This window comes from Oryzias melastigma, linkage group LG16 (genome assembly GCF_002922805.2).
Source record: "Oryzias melastigma strain HK-1 linkage group LG16, ASM292280v2, whole genome shotgun sequence".
NCBI classification, from domain to species: domain Eukaryota; kingdom Metazoa; phylum Chordata; class Actinopteri; order Beloniformes; family Adrianichthyidae; genus Oryzias; species Oryzias melastigma.
Window position 1 is genome coordinate 28,831,609 of NC_050527.1, and position 20,332 is coordinate 28,851,940.

General features: G+C 47.0%; 3 protein-coding genes across 3 annotated transcripts; 1 reads left to right on the forward strand and 2 right to left on the reverse strand.

The window, feature by feature from the left end:
- Positions 1–923: 923 nt before the first annotated feature.
- LOC112136754 (transcription intermediary factor 1-beta) lies at positions 924–5,419 on the reverse strand (the record flags this gene model as incomplete). Its single annotated transcript, XM_024258647.2, is given in 9 exon segments — positions 924–1,017; positions 1,122–1,233; positions 1,336–1,482; positions 1,567–1,681; positions 1,755–1,871; positions 1,950–2,076; positions 3,110–3,245; positions 4,763–4,882; positions 5,091–5,419. Coding segments are annotated over 8 exon segments (965 nt in total), but the record flags the coding sequence as incomplete, so codon positions are not given.
- Positions 5,420–8,264: 2,845 nt separating this feature from the next.
- Positions 8,265–11,053, forward strand: LOC112136718. The gene is made up of 6 exons (XM_024258601.2): positions 8,265–8,863; positions 9,230–9,293; positions 9,370–9,738; positions 9,920–10,318; positions 10,389–10,486; positions 10,741–11,053. The coding sequence occupies exons 2-6, from the start codon at positions 9,254–9,256 to the stop codon at positions 10,885–10,887; spliced, it is 1,053 nt and encodes a 350-aa protein (XP_024114369.1). The 5' UTR covers positions 8,265–8,863; positions 9,230–9,253; the 3' UTR covers positions 10,888–11,053.
- Positions 11,054–12,850: 1,797 nt separating this feature from the next.
- On the reverse strand, positions 12,851–19,378 carry s100v2 (S100 calcium binding protein V2). Its single transcript, XM_024258345.2, has 3 exons — positions 19,115–19,378; positions 15,266–15,394; positions 12,851–13,770 (listed from the first exon to the last, which is right to left on the reverse strand). The coding sequence occupies exons 1-3, from the start codon at positions 19,124–19,126 to the stop codon at positions 13,600–13,602; spliced, it is 312 nt and encodes a 103-aa protein (XP_024114113.1). The 5' UTR covers positions 19,127–19,378; the 3' UTR covers positions 12,851–13,599.
- Positions 19,379–20,332: the final 954 nt, after the last annotated feature.

The window sequence follows — 20,332 nt, forward strand, 5'->3', positions numbered from 1 at the left end:
TGGGTTGGGTCTGCCCAGGCGAAGGATGCAGCTGAGAGGAGCAGACGCCGTCGGCTGGGTTGGTTTTTCTGGGGTCTGCGGGGGCCGTGGAGGAGACACCCGGGGGGGGAGGTCGAGGAGCAGGAGGAGCGTCACTGGCATGAACAGGAGGAGCAAGTTTGGAGCGATGCCACGAGGAAGATGGCGGTAAAGAAGGAGCAGCGCTTTGGCTGACTGAAGGAGGTGGAGTCTGAGAGGAGACGCTGAAGGAAGAGGAGGTGGGAGGAGCAGTACTACTGAAAGATGAGAAGTAGGAGGGAGGAGCAACCCCACTCAAAGATAAGGAGGTGGGAGGAGCAATGCATGAAGTGGGAGGAGCATTGCCCCTGATTGATGAGAAGATGGGAGGGGCAATGCCACTTAAAGACAAGGAGGAGGTGGGAGGAGCAACAACACAAAAAGATGAAGAGGAGGTGGGAGGAGCAGTGCCATTAAAAGAGGAGGAAGTGGGAGGAGCAATGCCACCAAAAGATGAAGAGGAGGTGGGAGGAGCGACGCCATTAAAAGAGGAGGAGGTGGGAGGAGCAGTGCTATTAAAAGAGGAGGAGGTGGGAGGAGCAATGCCACAAAAAGATGAAGAGGAGGTGGGAGGAGCGACGCCACCAAAGGAGGAGGAGGTGGGAGGAGCGACGCCACCGAAGGAGGAGGAGGTGGGAGGAGCGACGCCACCAAAGGAGGAGGAGGTGGGAGGAGCGACACCACCGAAGGAGGAGGAGGTGGGAGGAGCAACAACACAAAAAGATGAAGAGGAGGTGGGAGGAGCAGTGCCATTAAAAGAGGAGGAAGTGGGAGGAGCAATGCCACAAAAAGATGAAGAGGAGGTGAGAGGAGCGACGCCATTAAAAGAGGAGGAGGTGGGAGGAGCAATGCCACAAAAAGATGAAGAGGAGGTGGGAGGAGCGACCTCATGGAATGATGAGGGATCCTGTTTGGGGGTTTGGGACGCAGAGAAAGGGACCCAGGACACCTCGATTTTACCTGCCAAGAGAGAGTTAAACGTTTGAGGAGAAACCTGCCAGATCCTCAGGAGGTGAAGGTGAGGAGCGGCGTGGCGCCGGGAGGAGCGGCGTGGGACGTCTTACCGAACTGCAGGATGGTGTCCATAGATTTCTGGTCGGTGACGACCCTCAAACAGGCCATGGCCTCGGGGGGGGCGGAGTCTTGGCTGACGAGCTGCTTCACCTGAGGTTTAATCTGAGGAGGGTCAAAGGTTAAAGGTCAGACAGACCTTCATGACGGCTCCTCCCACTCGACCCCCCAGACTCGTCGAGGACAGGTGTGGGCGGAGTCTGTCACCTGCGCCATGCAGCCGAGCAGCTCCAGCAGGTCCGTGGTGTTCTGGGCCTGCACGGCGGCGGCCGTCACCGCCATGCAGCCGCGCTGCAGCTCTCGGACCTTCAGCATCCGGGTCTGGATCTGCTGCCGTTCCCAGGCGTGGATCTTCTGCTCAAACACAGAAGCTGCATGAACTCCAGAACCTTCACTGAGGATACCGGCTCTGATCCTGACGGAGATCCGGTTTCTCACCTGCACCTCCTTCAGGACCTTCTCCAGCCTCCTGGACAGAAACAGCGCTAAGGCGGAGAAGTTCTTCTGCAGCTTGGTCTGGATGAAGGTCTCATGCTGGGACAGAGCCGCCAGTCTGGAACGACAGCAGAACCTGAGAGGAGGACGGGCTGGAAGGAGGAGGAGGAGCTTCCTGTCCTCCGTCGTACCGCTCCTCCATGTCTATGATGCTCCTCCTGGAGGCCCTCATCTGCTCCTGGAGCGGCTGGATGGAGGAGACCAGCTGCTTCTTCAGACTCTCCACCGCTTTGCTGATGAACTCGAAGCTGCAGGAGGAAACGGAGAGCTCGTCAGACGGAGCGGGCTTTCAGGACCCGGTTCTGCTGCGGCTTCACCCCACCCACCTGTGGTTCTGGTGGGCCACCAGCTGACAGTCCCTGCAGGTGATCTGGTTGCACCTGAAGCAGAAGAGCCGCAGCGCCTCAGACGGGTGGAGGCTGCAGAACTTGGTGGGAGAGATGGAGAGGACCTCTTAGGACGACAGAGAGGAGGTGAAATGAGGAGGAGAAGAGGAGGAGTCAGGAGCTGATGGTGTTTCTACAGCAGGAGTGTCAACCTCAATCACACAAGGAGCCAAAACCCAAAACACACCTTAGACCGCGGGCCGAACAGGATGAACATGTACTGAAGACTCTAGAACTACATTTATAAACATAAAACTGTAACTTTTTAACATAATCATGAACTAGAGATATAACATTAGCTGAGATGATGCTAGTGTGAATCTGGAAGCTGATTTAACCAACAGCTAACATTAGAATATTAGTTAAATGCCAAATTAGCCTAAAGAACTTAGGTTAGCCAAAAGAGTTAGCATGTCGATGAAATAGTTCAACTTAAATAGCATTTAAAAGCCTGTTAGCTAAAACAGATAGAACGTAAAAATGAGCTTAACTCCAAAACAGACTAAAAAACTAAAAAAAGTCTAAATTAGCCCAAACAGTTAGCATGTAGCTGAAAACATAGCTAAAATTCAAAATAGCCAAAAAAATTTTAGTAAATACCAAAATAGTCCAAAAAGCTGCAGAATGACAATTTTTAAAACTGTAACTTTTAAACATAATTATAAATAATAAAAAGTCAGGAATATTATTCCAGAATAAATCAACTTAAACATTAAATAACTTTTAATATTTTACTCTTTGTAAAAATATATTTTGTCAAAATTATACAAGTTAGATAGATAACATCGGGTCATTAATAATAATAAAATAAAATGATCTGGAGGGCCGGATCCGGCCCCCGGGCCGTGACTTTCACACGTTCTACAGAGTAACCACAAAGAGTCTGGTTCATCATCATGTCTCGGTCCTGCAGGTTCTGTTCAGAGCTGGACGGCCCAGCAGATACCAACCCACAGCTGGAACGCTGAATCAGCAGAAATCTGGCCCCTACTGTCAAGCACGGCGGTGGAGGGCTGATGGTGTGGGGGTGTTTAATGAACAACTAGCAAAGAGTGATGTGATGAAGCTCCTCCCCATTCCAAGATGGCGGCGGCTCTGACCTGGTGGCGCCTGGTCGAGGAGTTTGTGTCTCCGGGTCACGGTGACCCTCCGATGGGCCGACACGCAGTCGTGGCACAGAGCTTCACTGCAGTCCACGCACCAACACCGGGCCGGGCCGCCGTCGCAGCTCCCGCACTGGGGGCGGAGACAGACGTGAGCTGGAACCACCAGTCGACCAATCGACGCATTGAATGGTCGAGTGGTCGTTCCTTTGTTTTATTTGGAGTGGCAGTGAAATAAAGATGAAAGTGTTACTATTGTGTGATTGTGTAGTCAGCATTCACACTACAGAGATTCTCCTTTTGGTACGCTAATTTAGAGTTTAGCTCCTATTTTAGCAACATGCTAATTTAGAGTTTAGCTCCTATTTTAGCAACACGCTAATTTAGAGTTTAGCTCATATTTTAGCAACATGCTAATTTAGAGTTTAGCTCCTATTTTAGTAACACGCTAATTTAGAGTTTAGCTCCTATTTTAGTAACACGCTAATTTAGAGTTTAGCTCCTATTTTAGCAACATGCTAATTTAGAGTTAAGCTCCTATTTTAGCAACACGCTAATTTAGAGTTTAGCTCCTATTTTAGTAACATGCTAATTTAGAGTTTAGCTCCTATTTTAGCAACATGCTAACGTTTTTGACTAATTTAGTTTACTGAGGAATTTTAGTTTAGCTAGTGTTTGAGCAGCATGCTAGCTTTTTGGCTAACATAGCATCTACTGAGGTTTTTTGGGTTAATTTGCAGTTTACCAAATATTTAAGAAACACACTAAATATTCTTACAAAATCTGCATTGATTATGGATTTTTAAGCAATTTTACTACAAAAAAGTTAAGAAATGTACTTTAATAGTTAATGAAATTCTCAGTCTTTTAGCAAATGTAACATTTTTAGCATTTTCAGTAAATCTTTTCTAAAGTCAATTGAGCCAACAGCTTCAGCATCTTCAGCGACTACTTTCCAGTCTAATAAACCATCATCCTCAGTGTCTTCAAACCCAGCGATGGTTCAGATCTGTGCTTTACATCCACTGTAGTCGACTCTTAGAACCGCGGTTTGGGCCGGCCTGCGGAGACACGCCCCCAGGAGGGAACACCCCTCACCTGGACTGTGTTCGGAACCGAACTCCCAGGTGTTTCTGCTGCTCTGAGCTCAGACACGGTTAACCCTTTAACACCTGAGGTGGTGCCGCCGGCGCCCAGACGACCCTTTCGGACACACCTGAACAGTAGAGCTACAGAACCGAGCTGGGTCAGACGATCCCGGTTCTGTTCTGCTGCTTTCATTGAGTAAACATACCGGATTCTCCAAAGATAATCAGATGATCGGTATTGGATCAAACCAGTTTCTGTTTCAGTCTGAGTGAAAAGTAGTTCAGATTAGCCCCGCCCACAAAGTGATGGTTACCGCTCTGCTGTTCACTTTGATCTTTCTGGAGAAAAAACTGGTTCCAGGTTTCTGTTCTTTGGTTCCGGAAGCGAAACATGATTGGGTTTTATTATGCTGTTGTAATCTGATTCCTCTGAAATCCGATTACTGTCATCACTTGAAGCACGATTCCAGATTAGATCAACTGATAACCCGACTCGGATCAGAACTCTAGGGCTCTGTGGACCGGTTCCGTCTCCTCAGAGTTTCTTCTATGATGTTCTTACACTTCGTGGTTGAACAACAATCCGGGTCAGAACCAGAACCGGAGATCTTTGCGGGCCCACGCTCACCTTCTGGGTCGGGAAGTCCCCTGCTGGTTCCGTGGAGTCCACAGACGTCATCTTCTGCGGGAGGGAGACACTTCAGAACCTCAGCAGCAGAACCTCTAGGTCAGAACTGAAGGAGAACTTTAGCACAGCACAGAACCGCAGCGGCGCGAAGCCCGGCCGGTCCTGACCCGCCTCTGGCCCGGTTCGGGAGGTGAACTAACAGTTTCTCTTCCAGTAAGGCGGCACATCACAGAAATAGTTCCGGTATTGTGACGGAACTCACCGCGAGCTGTGTCCGCACCGCCGAACCGGAACCGGGAGGTGAGGTTCGAACATTTAAGGAGTTTGGTCCCGAAAAGTGGGAACTTGGGTCTCTGTTAGGATTTATCTGAAGGAATGATACGCATGCGCAGATGGGTTTTCTTCTTCGTGGCGTTTTTTCCGTGTTAGCGGTTGGGAAACAGCCAGTGGGTGCAGCAGCGCCCCCTGCAGGTCCGGAGGGGATCAGGAGGACTCCCACCTCCTCCTCCAGCACCTCCTCATATCCTCATCTCCCGCCATTAGAGCTGCATTCTCCATAACAGCTAAAATAAAATCACAAGTATTTCTGTCAGTGACGAGGCTGTGTACACTCCAGTCTTCAGGATTTCTATTTTTTCTTATGAAGGATTTTATTTTTATTTTAAAAAATAACATTTTATTTTTATCAAAATATTTCAATAAAAACATTTAAATACATATTTTCTATGAGAATATTTGTATAAAAATATTTTAATAGAAATATATTTTATTTTTTATAAAAATGTTTTTAAAATATATGTTTTTAAAAATATGTGTATTTTTATTAAAATATTTTAATAAAGATATATTTTAGATTAAAACACTGATTACTCACTTTATACTGAATGTACACAACATTTTACACTTAGTAGTTTTGAAACTGAAACAGTTCTGCAAATCAATCATGGACAACTAGACACGTCTGTCTGTCACATATTTTCATCTACATGAATCTATCTATGGATCGAGGAAACTCTCTTCTTGAGAACTGAATCCTCCCTCTGCAGGACTCTGCTATGATGTCATCACCAGCTGCATTCATGACCTCCAGCAGGTTATTTGTAGATGCCGGTCATACCTTCCACCTCCAGGAAGAGAAAGACTCCTCAATTGGATTTAGGAATGGAGAGAAGAGATGAAGATACTCCACCAGCAGTGCTGGAGCTCCCATGATCCCATAGGACTATTTATCACCAGCCGCACCTCTTTCATTCTCAGAGTTATGTCCCTATAAAGAGCCTCCAAAATGTATGTCCAATGTCCCCTAATGCAGGTGAGAATGCTGATAGCTGCACACACTGTGACCTCCTCTTTGGGCTGGAACATCATTGGTAGCTCTCTCTCTCTGTCATTTCTTCCACGCCGTCTGCCTTTAGAAATGTTTTTAAAATAGTTGTACATCAATGAGTCTGCTTCTCTGCCTGTTAGGAGGTCCATCATTTTATAGAGTAACACAAACAAACTCTGACCAGGAACTTCAGATTTCATATCTAAAAATGGAGACGATGTTCCAGCGAAGTCAAAACGTTCTAACATCATAATCAGAAGGTCCTGCAGGAGACAAACAAACCTCCAGGCTTCTAACTGCACAACGGTCGTTAACGTCGGGAAAACGAAGAAGGGAATGTGGGATCTCACAATGTTCAACATGTTTATGTGCAATGCTGCCAGGAACAGAGAGAAGATTATTGGATGAACAATGACAGCTGACACAAGTACAGTTCATTTTGACAGACGCGATGAGAGCAAGTTAAAGTTGGGTAATTTACCTCATATGTTTGTAAAATGGTGATAATACATAGAGTTCCTGAGAGTATACACGGTCTGTGTAAATAATGCGATGATGATGAAAACGACTTGATAGGAAGTGAAGTGAAAAGATCCCAGTCTGAGGGCCGAATACAAGATTGTTTTGCATGTCATGAAACAAAGGAGAAAAGGAAGAATATGGTTTAGTGTATTTATTTTGATCCTATATCAATTAAGGTAAAACACATTAGTAAGAATAAAAAATAAACAACATGTATCTTTTAAACAGAAAGGCCTCACTGGATATTTTTGATTGAAATTCAAATTTTCTTCTAATGAAAACAACAACCTGGGATCCCAACGAGAGACGTGGAGCTGCTCTTTGTCCTAACGAGAGACGTGGAGCTGCTCTTTGTCCTAACGAGAGACGTGGAGCTGCTCTTTGACTTTATCCGACTGCCGTTCCATCTTTGCTAGCTTAAATAAAAAGCCTCAGAAGTGTCTGAAATCTAACAAAAAGAAGTCCAGGGCTGAATCACTTGAGGGTTGTCTCCCCAAAGCTGCAGGCAAAGAAAGTGCAAACAGCGCCACCCGGAAGCTGAAAGTATATTACAGCCGTAGAGTTTTGAACACCTTAGAGAATCGATGGGCAGTGAGTAGGAGGTTTAAACTAAACCACAGGTGTGGAACTCCAGCCCTGGAGGGCCGGTGTCTTACATGTTTTCCAACCAAGCTGCAATAGAAGCTTCTTATTGGATAAACACACTTGATCCAGGTGATCAGCACCAGATAAGGCGGGGTCTCTGGAGAACCAGCAGGACGTCGGCCCTCGAGGACTTGAGTTTGACACCCCTGAACTAAACACTCAACGGCTTCCACAGCCACGACTTGGCCGGGTTAAAGGGGACAGTAATGAAAACTGGACACCAATAAAAAAAAAGACGAACCAAAGAGAATTGGAACCTCGGAAACATATAATAAATCATGGAGACTGCCGACCCAGCCATGTTGACCACCTGAGTCTGCACCTCCCTGCTAGTGGCTGCCTCACCAAAACTACCTAAAGAAAACAAACAAACAAAACCAACCCCAAACTAAAATAACAAAACCCAGCAGTAAAGGACCGCTGAGGAGAAAAGAGAAGAAAACAGACCAGCACCACACCACATCACACCACACCGCACCACACCACACCACACCACACCACATCACACCACACCACACCGCACCACACCACACCACACCACACCACACCACATCACACCACACCACATCACACCACATCACACCACACCACACCGCACCACACCACACGGCAGCTGAAGCTCAGAAGTTTGACATTAAAAATATTGTGTTCCTGGACGTTGGGGATTTTTGAACTCTTTAAAATGAGCTGTGGGATTCATCTTTTGTGAATCTAAACCTGGTGGTGTTAAACTTGGTCCAGATTTTGGCTCTGAAAGAGAATTTCACATCCATTTTAAACAGAACCTTTGCAGATTCTTTGTTGGTCCAGTTCTCCTGAGAGCTGCAGCAGAACCACATCAAAGGAGCTCCAGCAAGATCAACTCGGCTCCAATCAAACTTCCAAAAGCTTTCTGAGAACCTGACGGCAGGTGTTGCTGCAGGTGTTGATGTAGGTGTTGCTGCGACATCAGGGGAGGAGGAGGTTTAGGATCTGCATGTGGGTCAGTCAATCTTCCCAATGAACCAGATTTCCATGTGAAATGTCTGGATTTGCGTAAAGGAGGCGTTGAGGCTGAACGCTCCTTTATCTGAACGATCATAACGACCACGTTAATCAAATAATCTGCAGATGATGTTTTCATGCAAACCACTCTGAGGGGGGGCGGGGGGTTCTGGTCAGAACGCAGACAGAACGGATGTTTGTGGGACGTGAAACTGCGAAGGTTCAAATCCAGCCTCAGCTTGACTGATATATGCTGACCAGCTTTGACCTCTTTGGTGCCGGTTCTGACGGGTTCTGCTTTGACCTCTTTGGTGCCGGTTCTGACGGGTTCTGCTTTAACCTCTTTGGTGCTGGTTCTGACAGGTTCTGCTTTGAGGCTGTTTGCATGTCAGATGGATTTGAATAAGTCGTTTTGAGTTTTCTCGGTTTGCATCCAGACAAATCCTCGCTGCTGATGTCGCACCGTCCTACAAACCAGTAAAGGGGGCGGGCTGATCTATAAAACCCGGACCGCTCTGGCTTCTCCTCGCTTAGACCGATCAGATCTTCTTGTTCAGGTTGGTCACTTCTCCTTCAATAGATCCTTAATATTTTTCAGATCTTCATCCACAAGAAATCTAAATCTGAGTCAGAATGACGTCAGCTGCAGTCCAACAGTCCGACGTCCTGATCTTCTGAAGGAGAAGAGTTTAGGACGGGGCAGCCGGATCCCGTTCAGGAACGGTTTCCGGATCCATGAATGTGTGAGGAGCCAACCTCCTGCTTGTTCTCACTCCTCATTCCTCCTCCTCACAACACCAACCTCCTTCACTCTCCTCCTGGTTCCACATGACTGCAGGACTCCAGAGGCGTTGGGGTTTGATGGTGGATCTCCATCTGCTGTGAGGATGTTTGCTCCGTCTCATCCTCGTTTCTCCTCTCAGGTCGAAGCGTCTTCATCTCTCGTCATGCCGGGATCCAGACTGAGCGTCCTGCTGCTGGTCTCTGGTAAGTTTTGGTCCTGATCCACCAGGGGCCTTCTTTCTACGGTCCGGGTTCAGCTTCGTCTCCTCCGTCCTCTCAGGATGTCTGCAGGTCTGTGACCTTCACCCTGATGTCGTGGTCAGGCGTTTCCGTTTCGTGGACCTGCAGAGAACCTGGACCGAAGCCCAGACTTACTGCAGAGAGAAGTTCCAAGACCTCGCCACCATCCAGAACCTCAACAACAACACCGAGGCCCAGCAGGCGGCAGTGAACTCCCAGTTCTGGATTGGGCTCTTCAACGGGACCTGGAGATGGTCCCAGGACAAGGAGGAGGACAACAACCCCAGCACCTGGTTTGAAAAATGGAGCACTCTCGAGCCCGGGACCGGCTCGTGCGTGAGCATCAGTAAAGCTGGAGCGTGGTACGCCAAAGACTGCAGCACCCTGAACGCCTTTGTCTGCTTCAGCGGTGAGTCAGGTCGCTGATCCGGTTCAGGGAGGTTTGTCTGAAATGTAGGCGGGTCTCCGGCTGGCTCCAGTTCCCGCTCTGTGTGGTTCTGGATCAGCACAGGTCCAGGACACCCAGAACGGGATTCAGGTTTGGTTCTGTTTGTCTCTGAGGAATGCAGCCTGGTTTTGTGTTCCTGCAGCGGAAACAGGCCAGCACGTCCTGGTGGACCAGAAGAAGAGCTGGCCGGACGCTCAGGCTCACTGCCGGTCGCAGCACACGGACCTGAGCAGCATCCGGAGTCTGGAGGAGAACACCCAGGTCTCTGCGTTGCTGCCAGACCCGGTCCAGACGGACCTGGGAGCCTTCTTTGGAGCTCTGCTCGGGGGAACCTACTCCACGTCCACCACGTCCACCACGTACGCCTGGATCGGGCTGCACAGATCGCCGTGGGCGTGGTCAGACGGCAGCAGCGCCGCCTACACGCAGTTTGGCCTGCTGCAGTCTAAGGGTAGAGACGACTGCGTCATGATGGACTCGTCTTCATCCACCTGGTTCTGGCGCCCCTGCACCGAGAACCACACCTTCCTCTGCAACACAGGTGAGCCTCAGGTGGGTTCTCAGGAGGACCTGGTGCTGCAGGTCTGACCCGGTTCTTCTGTTTTCTGCAGACATCAGACCGGTGGCGATGCGGACGCTGAAGGTTCGGATGAGCTCAGCATCGGCAGACCTCACTGATCCCGTCGTGCAGAACTCGGTGTTGCAGCAGGTCAGGTTCTCAGTGATGTGAGAGATCAGGTGATGCTGATGTCCACCGTCACCTTCTGAAGATCAAACGCTGAAATCCGACCAAAACATGGTTTAAATAAGATTGTCAAACGCATCACAACCTTAAATACATGAATTCAAGAGTTTTCCTTTTCATGAAGTCGGAGCTGAGCAGTTTGACGGACTCTTCTGCCCTCTGGTGGTCAGGATGAGCTCCTGCAGCTTCAGTCATGATGCAACCCCTCTGTGTTTCAGCTGAAGAAGAGGATGGAGGATGAAGAAGGGATGGAGGCCGTGAGGCTGAAGTGGAGGATGCAGCCTGACGGACAGGTCTTCAGCCAGGAGGAGGGCACAGCGCCCCCTCCTGTCTGCCAGCAGGACGACGCCTGTGGGACGGCTTAACACGGAGGACGTGGGACCCGCCGTTCTCTATTGTCTCATTTTAGTCAGTTTGTTTTTAAATGTTAACACATAATTCCTGAAAGAGTCTGTCAAGTAAACAAGATATTCTGAAAAATCCATTTCCAGAAAATATTATTCATTCCATGTCATCAATAAAGAAGTTTAAGCGAAAATCTTTAGATTTTTAAGAATTATTTTCCATGAACCAGAATCTATTTAGGAGGGTTGTACAGTGCAGTTCCATGAAGGTCCTGAAGGGGCTCCACAAATCCATCCCTTTTCCTTATCTCAGTGTTGAGAGAAAATCAAGCAGTTTTGTCCCAAACTTTCTCCTATTTCAACCTTTTATTTCCTTAGAGAAATAAATGATGCCAAAAACAGAAGAACGGAGTTTAATAAAGTTTGAGAACAGAGACGTTTATAAGGTCTGCAGAGTGGTGACAAACTCTTTTTAAATGTCCACAAGACAAAAGACCTTACACAAGTTGTTACACAAGAGAAAAGAAAGAAGAACACTTATTTTTCTGACTCTTTTATATTTTCTGGATAATTTTAGTGTAAAATGTGTATATTTACAAATACACAACGTTTGAGGTCACTTAGAAAAGGTTCTATTTTTAGAAAGACACTTAAACGAATATAACTTTAAACTAAACATCAATACAGTGTCATTATTATTGAGGTAAATGATTCAAAAATGACTTCCAGCTTAAAATGTCTGGTTGTTGGTGCATTTTCTACAGTGACTAAAGTCTCAAAAACTATCATTCCAATGTTCTAATGGAACATTGTGTTTGCTCATTATGTCAGAAGGCTGACAGATGATTAGAACACATGTTAGCACAGCTGTAAGAAAAGCTCTAAAACTGACCTTCCTATGAGTATCATGTTTGTGGGGTCGATGAAATGCTCAGAATGACCTGAAAAAGAGAACTTTCATGTGAAACTCAACAGTCTAACGTTCTTAGAAATGAAGGAGATTCCACGAGAGAAATCACAGAGAAACTGCAGATTTCCTTCAATAGTGTGTTCTCTTCTCTTTAGAGAACAGCACAAACAGGCCCTAAGCAAAACATTAGTCTCCCGTTTGAGAAATAGAGCCCTCACAGGTCTTCAACTGATAGCTTGATTTAATAGAACCCAGTAAACACCAGAGTCGACATCTACGGTGAACACTTTGGGATGCTGGCCTTCAGGGCAGAGCGGCAAAGAAAAAAGGAATCTGAGACTGGAAAGATGAAAATAAAGAACACGACAGAAGATTAGGAAAGTGTTCTGGAAGGAGGAATCGAAGTTTTGATCACATAGAAGAACGTTTGTGAGATGGAACTGAAAAGATGCTGAAGCAGCATCTGACACCAAGCATGGTGGGGGCAGCATGGTGGTCTGGGGTAAAGAGACCACCAGAGGATTCTTTGATTAAACATAAAGTTTGAAGGAAAAATGATTTCAAATGAATATTATTTTGTTGATATCTGGACTATATTTCTATTCATTATAAAACTCATGTGGTTAATAAAAGTGTGATTTTTCATGGAAAACACTAAATTGTCTGGGCGACTCCAAACTTTTGAACGTTGGCGGATAGCTGACCCTCTTTCATTTTAGGGGATGGATAAGCATGTCCAGTGATTCCACACGATGTCCTCCAACCTGCCCTGCAGGGGGCGCTCAAACACAAGTTACTACATCCGTTTTTCTTTTGGATAACCTCACTATTGAGTTTCAGACAGACTTTCTGTCTCGTTGTTTTACATTTTTAGGAACACATTTAATACATTTATATTTTTACCTAAAAGTCAAACTTTTTATTTTATTTAAAAGTGTTTTTTTTCCTGCTGAGAAAACTGCATTTGGAGTTTAGATGAAAACGTTTCTGCTCCAAAGCGCTTTAATGCTTTCAGTGATTCCAGAACTTTGTTCAGATGGAGCTCCGTAAAACAATCCAGACGCCACGCCTTCGTTCAAAAGCAGAAACTTTATTCACATAAACACAGACGACAAGCCAGGATGGAAAACGCGTTGGGGCCGCACGGCGAGTAAAACAGACTCATGTTGGCAGAAGAGCATCTCAGTTTGGCTGAGGAGCTGCTGGGACGCCTGGAGGAACACCTTCAGCGTTTGGTGGGTTCAGTGATCAGCAGATCCTCCACCAGTGATCAGCAGATCCTCTGGATTCAGTTTGGAGTCTTAGAGGTGAACAGATAGAAGAGCAAACGCGTCTAAACCGATTCTACCAGCATTTTAGCAAACTCAAGGAGAAGAATTCTGATCTTCATACACATGAAAATAAAGTTTGTTATTAAACTAAAACTTTTTTTTTGTAAACTAATTTAAACGGTTTCAGACTAAAAAGGCTGTTATAACTGAGATGCTAAACTTTGATGTTTAATGATGCAGATTCTCTTCAGAAAATTGTTTTATTTAGAAAAATGTTTCTATGCTTAAAATGTTCTTAATTTGCCTTGAAAAAAAACGTTTCCACTTATTTGACATTTTAATTTTTAAATACCTTTTGTCATAATGACGGTGAATCTAATGGTTTGATGAATCAATAAAAGAAGTTTGGATTGTTGTTTCTCTTTAAAGTGGTCTTTGGTCCCTCCTCCTTCCAGCTAAAGAAAACTGCATTTTTGTCTGGAACTAAGAACGGGGGCTGCAGCGCCTCCTGCTGGGCGGGGCCGCGTGCAGGACGGGGCGGGGCCGGGCCGGTCACTGCAGCAGGCAGTTGCACTTGGGGCTCTTCTCCTTGTACATGGTCTTGAAGAGCTCGACGGCCTGGTTGTTGAAGAGCTTCCAGAAGTTCTCGAAGGAGATGTTCTCGCCGCTCTTGACGCCCATCTGCTGCATGACCTTCGCCATGCCGTCCTCGCTCTCCACCGTCTGCAGGCGGGAAGCAGAGAGGCGGTCAGGTCCCAGAACACACTGGAGCTGACACAAACCATTATTCTAACAGTCGACTGACCGGGTCATCCGAAAACTGGATGTAGAACATCTTAACCATCATTAGCTTTAAGCTAACTAAAAACTAGAGATATAGCATTACCTGTGATAATGCTAGTGTGAATGCTGGAGCTGAAACTAATGGCTGAAGATGCTGAAATTGATAACTGAAAGTGCTGAAGCTGACAGCCAGCAGAAATATCAGCTAAATGCCAAATTCGCCTAAAAAAACTGAAAAAAGCCTAAATTAGCCAAAATAGCTAGCATGCAGCTGAAATATTAGCCAAGCCTGCTTTCAAGTAGTGGAGGCGTGGCCTTCCAACAAGCTCAGTCCTGATTGGCCAGAGTGGTTGCTGTAGAAACATCAACTGAGACCAATCGCTGCTCACTGGTGACGTCTGGCTCCAACATGGCGGCATTTGTGTCGCAAAAAAGTGTTTTTTAGTCGAACCTGGAGGGAAACAGTTTACTGAATGTTCTAAACGTTTTCTAAACTAGTTTTTAGAGGTTTTGTCTTGGAGGAAAAATTAAACCTCCGACAGAAATAAGCTGGTTTTACCCCATTAACAAGAAAAGAAACAGAAAAACGTCTTAAAAATATTTAGGAGGCAAATATAGTTCCTGTTGCTCCAGCTGATCAACTTACCGGTAAGTCCATTAATGTTGAATTATCAACTGTTTTAAATGAAGGTTTCTACAGTATTTTAAACGTTTCCTCTCTTTGACAAATACAATTCTCATAAAACTATTTTTGTTAGAAACAAAGCAAAAAACATTTTTTTAACAAATGACAGAAAAACCCACTAAAGTAACATAAAAAAACCCAAAGCTAACATCACTAAATACACAGATTGAACTATTGAACTATTACTCAATAGAATGAATAAAATTTAAAAAATCTGATTTTATTCCACAAACTTTTAGGTTAAACGTCAGAGGATTTCTGTGTCTGAGACTTCAGGTTCAGCCTGCAGGAGATCGGATCTGATCCTCATGAACTTTGGTCTGCATCTGCAGGGTCACCTGGGGGTCACCTGCAGGATCACCTGTGGGGTCGCCAGTAGGATCACCAGTAGGGTCACCTGCGGGGTCACCTGCAGGGTCACCTGCAGGGTCGCCAATAGGGTAACCAGCAGGATCACCTGCGGGGTCCCCAGCCACCAGCAGGATTACCTGTGGGGTCACCTGTGGGGTCACCTGTAGGATCACCTGCAGGATCACCTGCGGGGTCCCCTCCAGGATCACCTGTGGGGTCTTAAGGCATCTCCTGCAGGACCTGGTTCAGGCTCAAAGGCACTGCGTCAGGGACGGTGGAAGTTTTCTTCCATTCCAGCGTTTGTAACTTAAATCTGATCTGAATTCTCTGAACGTAAACAGCTGATGAGTTTCAAACGGAGGACAGTGATTGGACGAGCAGCGGTGATGTCAGCAGTACCTTGCCAAGCAAGGGCAGTTCCTTGGAGAGCATGTCCTTAAACTGGGAGGAGTTCATGGTGGATCCGCCTCCTGCGGCGCTGTGGAACTGTGTGACCACAGAGTTGATGGCTTTCTCCAGAGACGAAAGCTGGAAGAGAGAAACCCGGAAAACGTCCGTTAGGATCCGACGTGACGAGCAGGACCGCGTGTGTCTGAATGATGATATCGAGGTCCTCTGAATCCTCGGGTAGAGCTGATGACGGCGCGCTCAGCAGGAACCCCAATTAGAGCTGAGAGTCAGTTATAATTTCCAGAAACGATTCGATTCACAAAAGCCTGAATCGATTCCATTCAGATTTTTTCCGATTCTTTTGATTATTTAATTCAATTTTAAGTTTACACATTTGATTAGAAATACATTATAATCTACTACATGACTTAAATATATATTTATTAATCTGGTCACATCCTGTAAATGTATCAGTGAAATAATGATTGTTAATATCATACTTTGTTAGATGGATTCTCTAAAGGAGAAGTTCTAACTAAAATGTTCAGATCATTAACATTAATATAAACATTGTTCTGCTTCTCCTGGAGGACGTTTCTGTTTGGCCACTAGGTGGCGATCTGTAGAAGTACACTTTATTCAAGACCTAGACAGTATGGGTGAAAAAAAACAAAGTTTTAGACCACAAATAGTTACTTTAAAAATTATTTTCTTGAAAGATTTTGGAGAATTAATGCCTGTAAGTAAATAACGATGTTCATTTAGTCAGAATGTCTGTTTTTGGTCAACCGATCGTTAGCATTAGCCGTCCTATGGAAAATTCTATTGAACGTTAGCATCAAGCTAACGGACTTTAGCTTTGTGTGCTAAATCAATTTATATCTTTTGTGAATCGATTATTGATCTATTAAGCTTAAATTGATTCAACTCGATTAATCGATTTTTTCAACCCCGCCCTAATCCCCAAAAATAACGGTGGGAGGGGCCGAGTCACTGACTGCAGAAGAGCTGAAAAATAAGACCAGGATGTTCTTCACATCTTGATCCTCTGACAGAACCAGAACTCCTCAGTGGTTCTGATAAGAGCTGCTGGTGGGGGGAGCTGCTGCAGACCGACCACAGGGAAGGAAGGGGGCGGAGCCTCGAGCCCAAACACTGGCTGATGCTCAGAGACCGGACAGAGGTTTCTGTTTGCTCGTGTACAGACACTGTGGGTCACTGTGAGCAGAACCAGAACCTCTGTCAGAGCAGCATCAGGAACCGGTGTGGAACCACGCTCAGGTGCTGAAAGAACCACTTCTCCATGCTGCCCACAGACTTTCACTTCTACCATCCGTGTTTAAACCAGACGCTGAAGTTTAACTCCTGATGTTGAGGCCGACTGCAGGATCCGTTTCCATGACAACACGGCGGCCAGAGACAGCGGGCGTTCAGGGATCCCAGACGGCGCTGTAGAGCTGGAATCTCAGGAATCTCAAACATCTTCTCATCGTCTGCAGTCGGAGCTGTGTGCTTCAACCAGGAAACGCAGGAGGGCGGGGCTGGTTCCTAGAAACAGGAAGTGCCAGCAGGAACGCAGGTCGAACTCACCTCTTTCTGGTGTCTCCGTGAGCCAATCAGAAGCCAGTGCTGGGATTTCAAAAGAAAGGCGTATGATGGATGTAAAACCATAAAACAACGGCGCGGTTTGCTTGTTTGGACAGGTTTCAGGTTACAAAGCCGCCGCGTCCTGCGGGATGAAACCCGGGGTCCGACCCAGAGGCCGGCGGGGGCGCTCTGCAGCCTCCTCGCCGCCTCCTCGCCGCCTCTGCTTCGCCTCAGGCCGGCTCAGGAACCGTTAAACAGCTGGATGAGATCAGCTCTGTTTGTGAAGGTGGGCGGCGGCCAATAATCTGCCTGGCGTCACAGAGAGCACGATCCTTCTCCGGTTCCCAGACGATCTGGATCTGAAAGACTGTTTTCTTGCTTCTGCCGTCACACCCACCATAAAACTTTTATGTTTTTCATTTGTTTGAGTGACTTTAAAATGAAGGAATGACAGGAAGCTGAAACATTCAAGACATTCTGCAGCTTTGGGTGACTCAGTCTGTCGACAGAGATGATCTTCAGATCCGATGATGGGATTGAAAAGGAATTCAGAGACAATCCTTTAGTCTGAGGACGGTAGAATAACCCAACCGAAGACTCGGACTGTGAGAGGTCTGGGGCTTCTGATGCTCCTCCTGATGACCAGGTGGGAAAGCTCACCTGAGCTCCTGTTTGGACCAAACAGAACTCTGAAAGGAGGAGAACCTCAGAGAGCAGGAGAGCTCCAGGGGATCCCCAGCATGAATCTGAAGAGGTTGGGAAATGCATGCTGGGTAAAAGAGGGGCAGCAGTGAGGAGCAGCAGGAGCTCAGCAGAACCAAACGCTTTTCTCCTTCCAGATGTTCTGGTCAGATCTGTGGTCCAGTCAGAACCCTCCTGGTCTGGAAACAGCGTCACACTCATCTGGAGAATGTTCTGGTTGGATCCTGCGGTTGATCCAAACCTCTCCGTGGAGAGTCAAACTCAACCACACAGGAGGACGAATCAAAAACACGCCTGAGGTCGCGGGACGAACAGGAGGAACATTTATAAACACTCTAAAACTACATTTTAAAACTAACTTTTTAACATAATTATGAATAATAAAAAGGCAGGAATATTATTCCAGAATAAATCAATTTAAAGCTTAAATAACTTTCAATATTTTACTCTCTATATTTTGCCAAAATGATACAAGTTAAGTTAGAAATAAGATAACATCGGGTCATTAATAACAATAAAATGATCTGGAGGGCCGGATAGAATTAACCGGAGGGCCGGAACCGGCCCCCGGGCCGTGACTTTGACACATTAATGGTTCAAATGGGTTTGAGTAATTCCTGGATCTGGTCTGATCCAGGGTGAAACCAGCATCCTGCTGACCTTCTGGCTTCATTAACCTCTGCAGAGGTGGATGTGAAACACGTTTGAGCTCCAGTCTGAAGGAGCTTCAGATGAGGTTCGAGTCCGGCTCTGGATCAGCGGATCCCTTCACAGATACAGTTTGTAACTGAAGTACTAAAAGTTACAACACGAAACTTTATTGCTGTGAACAGCAGCTGAAAAGCTTGAGCTTTTACTTTGAAAAACCTCTAAAGAGGATGTAGAACAATCTGGATTAAAGCTTTTATTTGCTGAAACAAATGAAGAACATGAATCCGTGACGCTGATGTCATCACCGAGGAGATCAACGCCTGTTTAGAAATGAAGACTTCTTCCATTAACGGAGTTCATTCTGAGACAAACGCAGGAAAACCACAGGGAAAGTGGGTGGGGCTACCTGAGCACAGGTAGGGGCACTCCTGTCTGTTCTACAGTCTGCGGTTTCAAATGAGACAATGGTTCTGTAGAACCTGAATGCACAGATCCATCTGGATCTCCAGAACTTTCATGTCCAAAGTCTGCGCGAGGACCCGCGCGCGTGTACAACCCCGCGTGAGACCCGCGCGCGTGTGGAGCCCCGCGGTTCCGCTGCGGTTCATGTGGACCTAAAGTCAGAGGAATTTTCCTCGGAGATTCCTTCAAACACGTCAGTTCTGCGGCTTCCCAGAACCGGGCCACGGAGGCGGATCTGGACCGGGTCTGTGGTTCCGTCCCTGCTGTAAACAGACCTGGAATGTGCGGATCACCGAAGGCCCATTTCTGTCGGAACCGATTCGAATCACTTTGAAAAGTTTTTCTTTTCATGCAGCAACTTTGACCGTGAAGTTCGGGAGGAGCGCGCGCGCCCCCGGACCAAAGCCGCCCGCCGACCCCCCCACCCCCCGGTCCCGTCCCCGTCCGGCCGCTTACCCCGCTCGCCATCTGTGCAGGTTCGATTCCCGAGCAGAACCAGGACGAAAACAATGAAAAGAGAGCACCGAAACCGGGACGCGGAGAGACGAGGCGCTTCCTGCTGAATCCTCCCACCGTGAGCACGCGCGTGCATGCACGCGGCCGTTGGCTCTTATCGGCCCCGCCCTGACAGACTGGGGGCTGACCCGTCCGACCAGTTCTCCAGAATCAGCGGAGTGCGGAGCTGCCGCAGCTCCGTCTGCGCAGACGCGCCTGCGCAGGCGAGACGACTCACCTGAACGCGATTTTATTCAACAAAGTTTACCAACAAAAAGGTTTGATGAGACCAAATATGGTCACTTCCTGACCCCGCCTCCGGACAGTACGGCAGAAACTCCCCGTAGAGTTCACACATCAAAATAAAAACCGTTTCCGGTGAAATACCTTTAACCTGAAAGGTTCGCTGCTTCCTGTCGGCTGACATGAAAGGTGAGACGTGTGTTTGAGTGTCCTTACATGAATAGTTCTCACGGATTTTCTATGATAATAAAACTACGGTGGCTGAGAAGTTTCCTTTGTGGATCCTTAAGGTCCAAGAGGGAATGATGGTCGACATCCCATAATTCCTGCAGCTGGAATGACTCACTGACGCTGCTTTTTCTGGTTTTAAGATCAAATGTTTCCACGCTTTCCGAATGTGAAGAGAAACTTCCTGGAGATTTTTCTGTTCAGACTCAGAGTTTCTGTTCACGAGTCACGAGTCCAAGTCAAGCAGGAAGTCTTTAATCTAGATCCTGGTGGAGCACAGAGGAGAACATCTCCTATGAAAGATGAACGGAAGCAGAGTCTGCAGAACCGGCGAGGTCACCAACCTCCTCAGGGGGAGCAGGTCCACCAGAGCCCCTCGTGTCCCGGATGTGGTGTGAATGTCTCCAGTGACACACCGTGCATGTGTGGAGGTCCGGGACGGAGTCTCTGGACCTGCAGATTGGGGACCAAGCCCCCCCACACACACACTTTTATCCCTGGGTTCTGATGGCTTCAGCTGCGCAGACGCTCTAACGCAGACGTTCTCAGGCAGACGTTCTCAGGCAGACGTTCCCAGGCAGACGTTCTCACACAGATGTTCTCACACAGATGTTCTTACGCAGACGCTCTAACACAGACGTTCTCACATCTTCATCACAGATCTCAGAGCTCCTCATACCTGTTGACCTTTGACCCTGCAGATCTGCT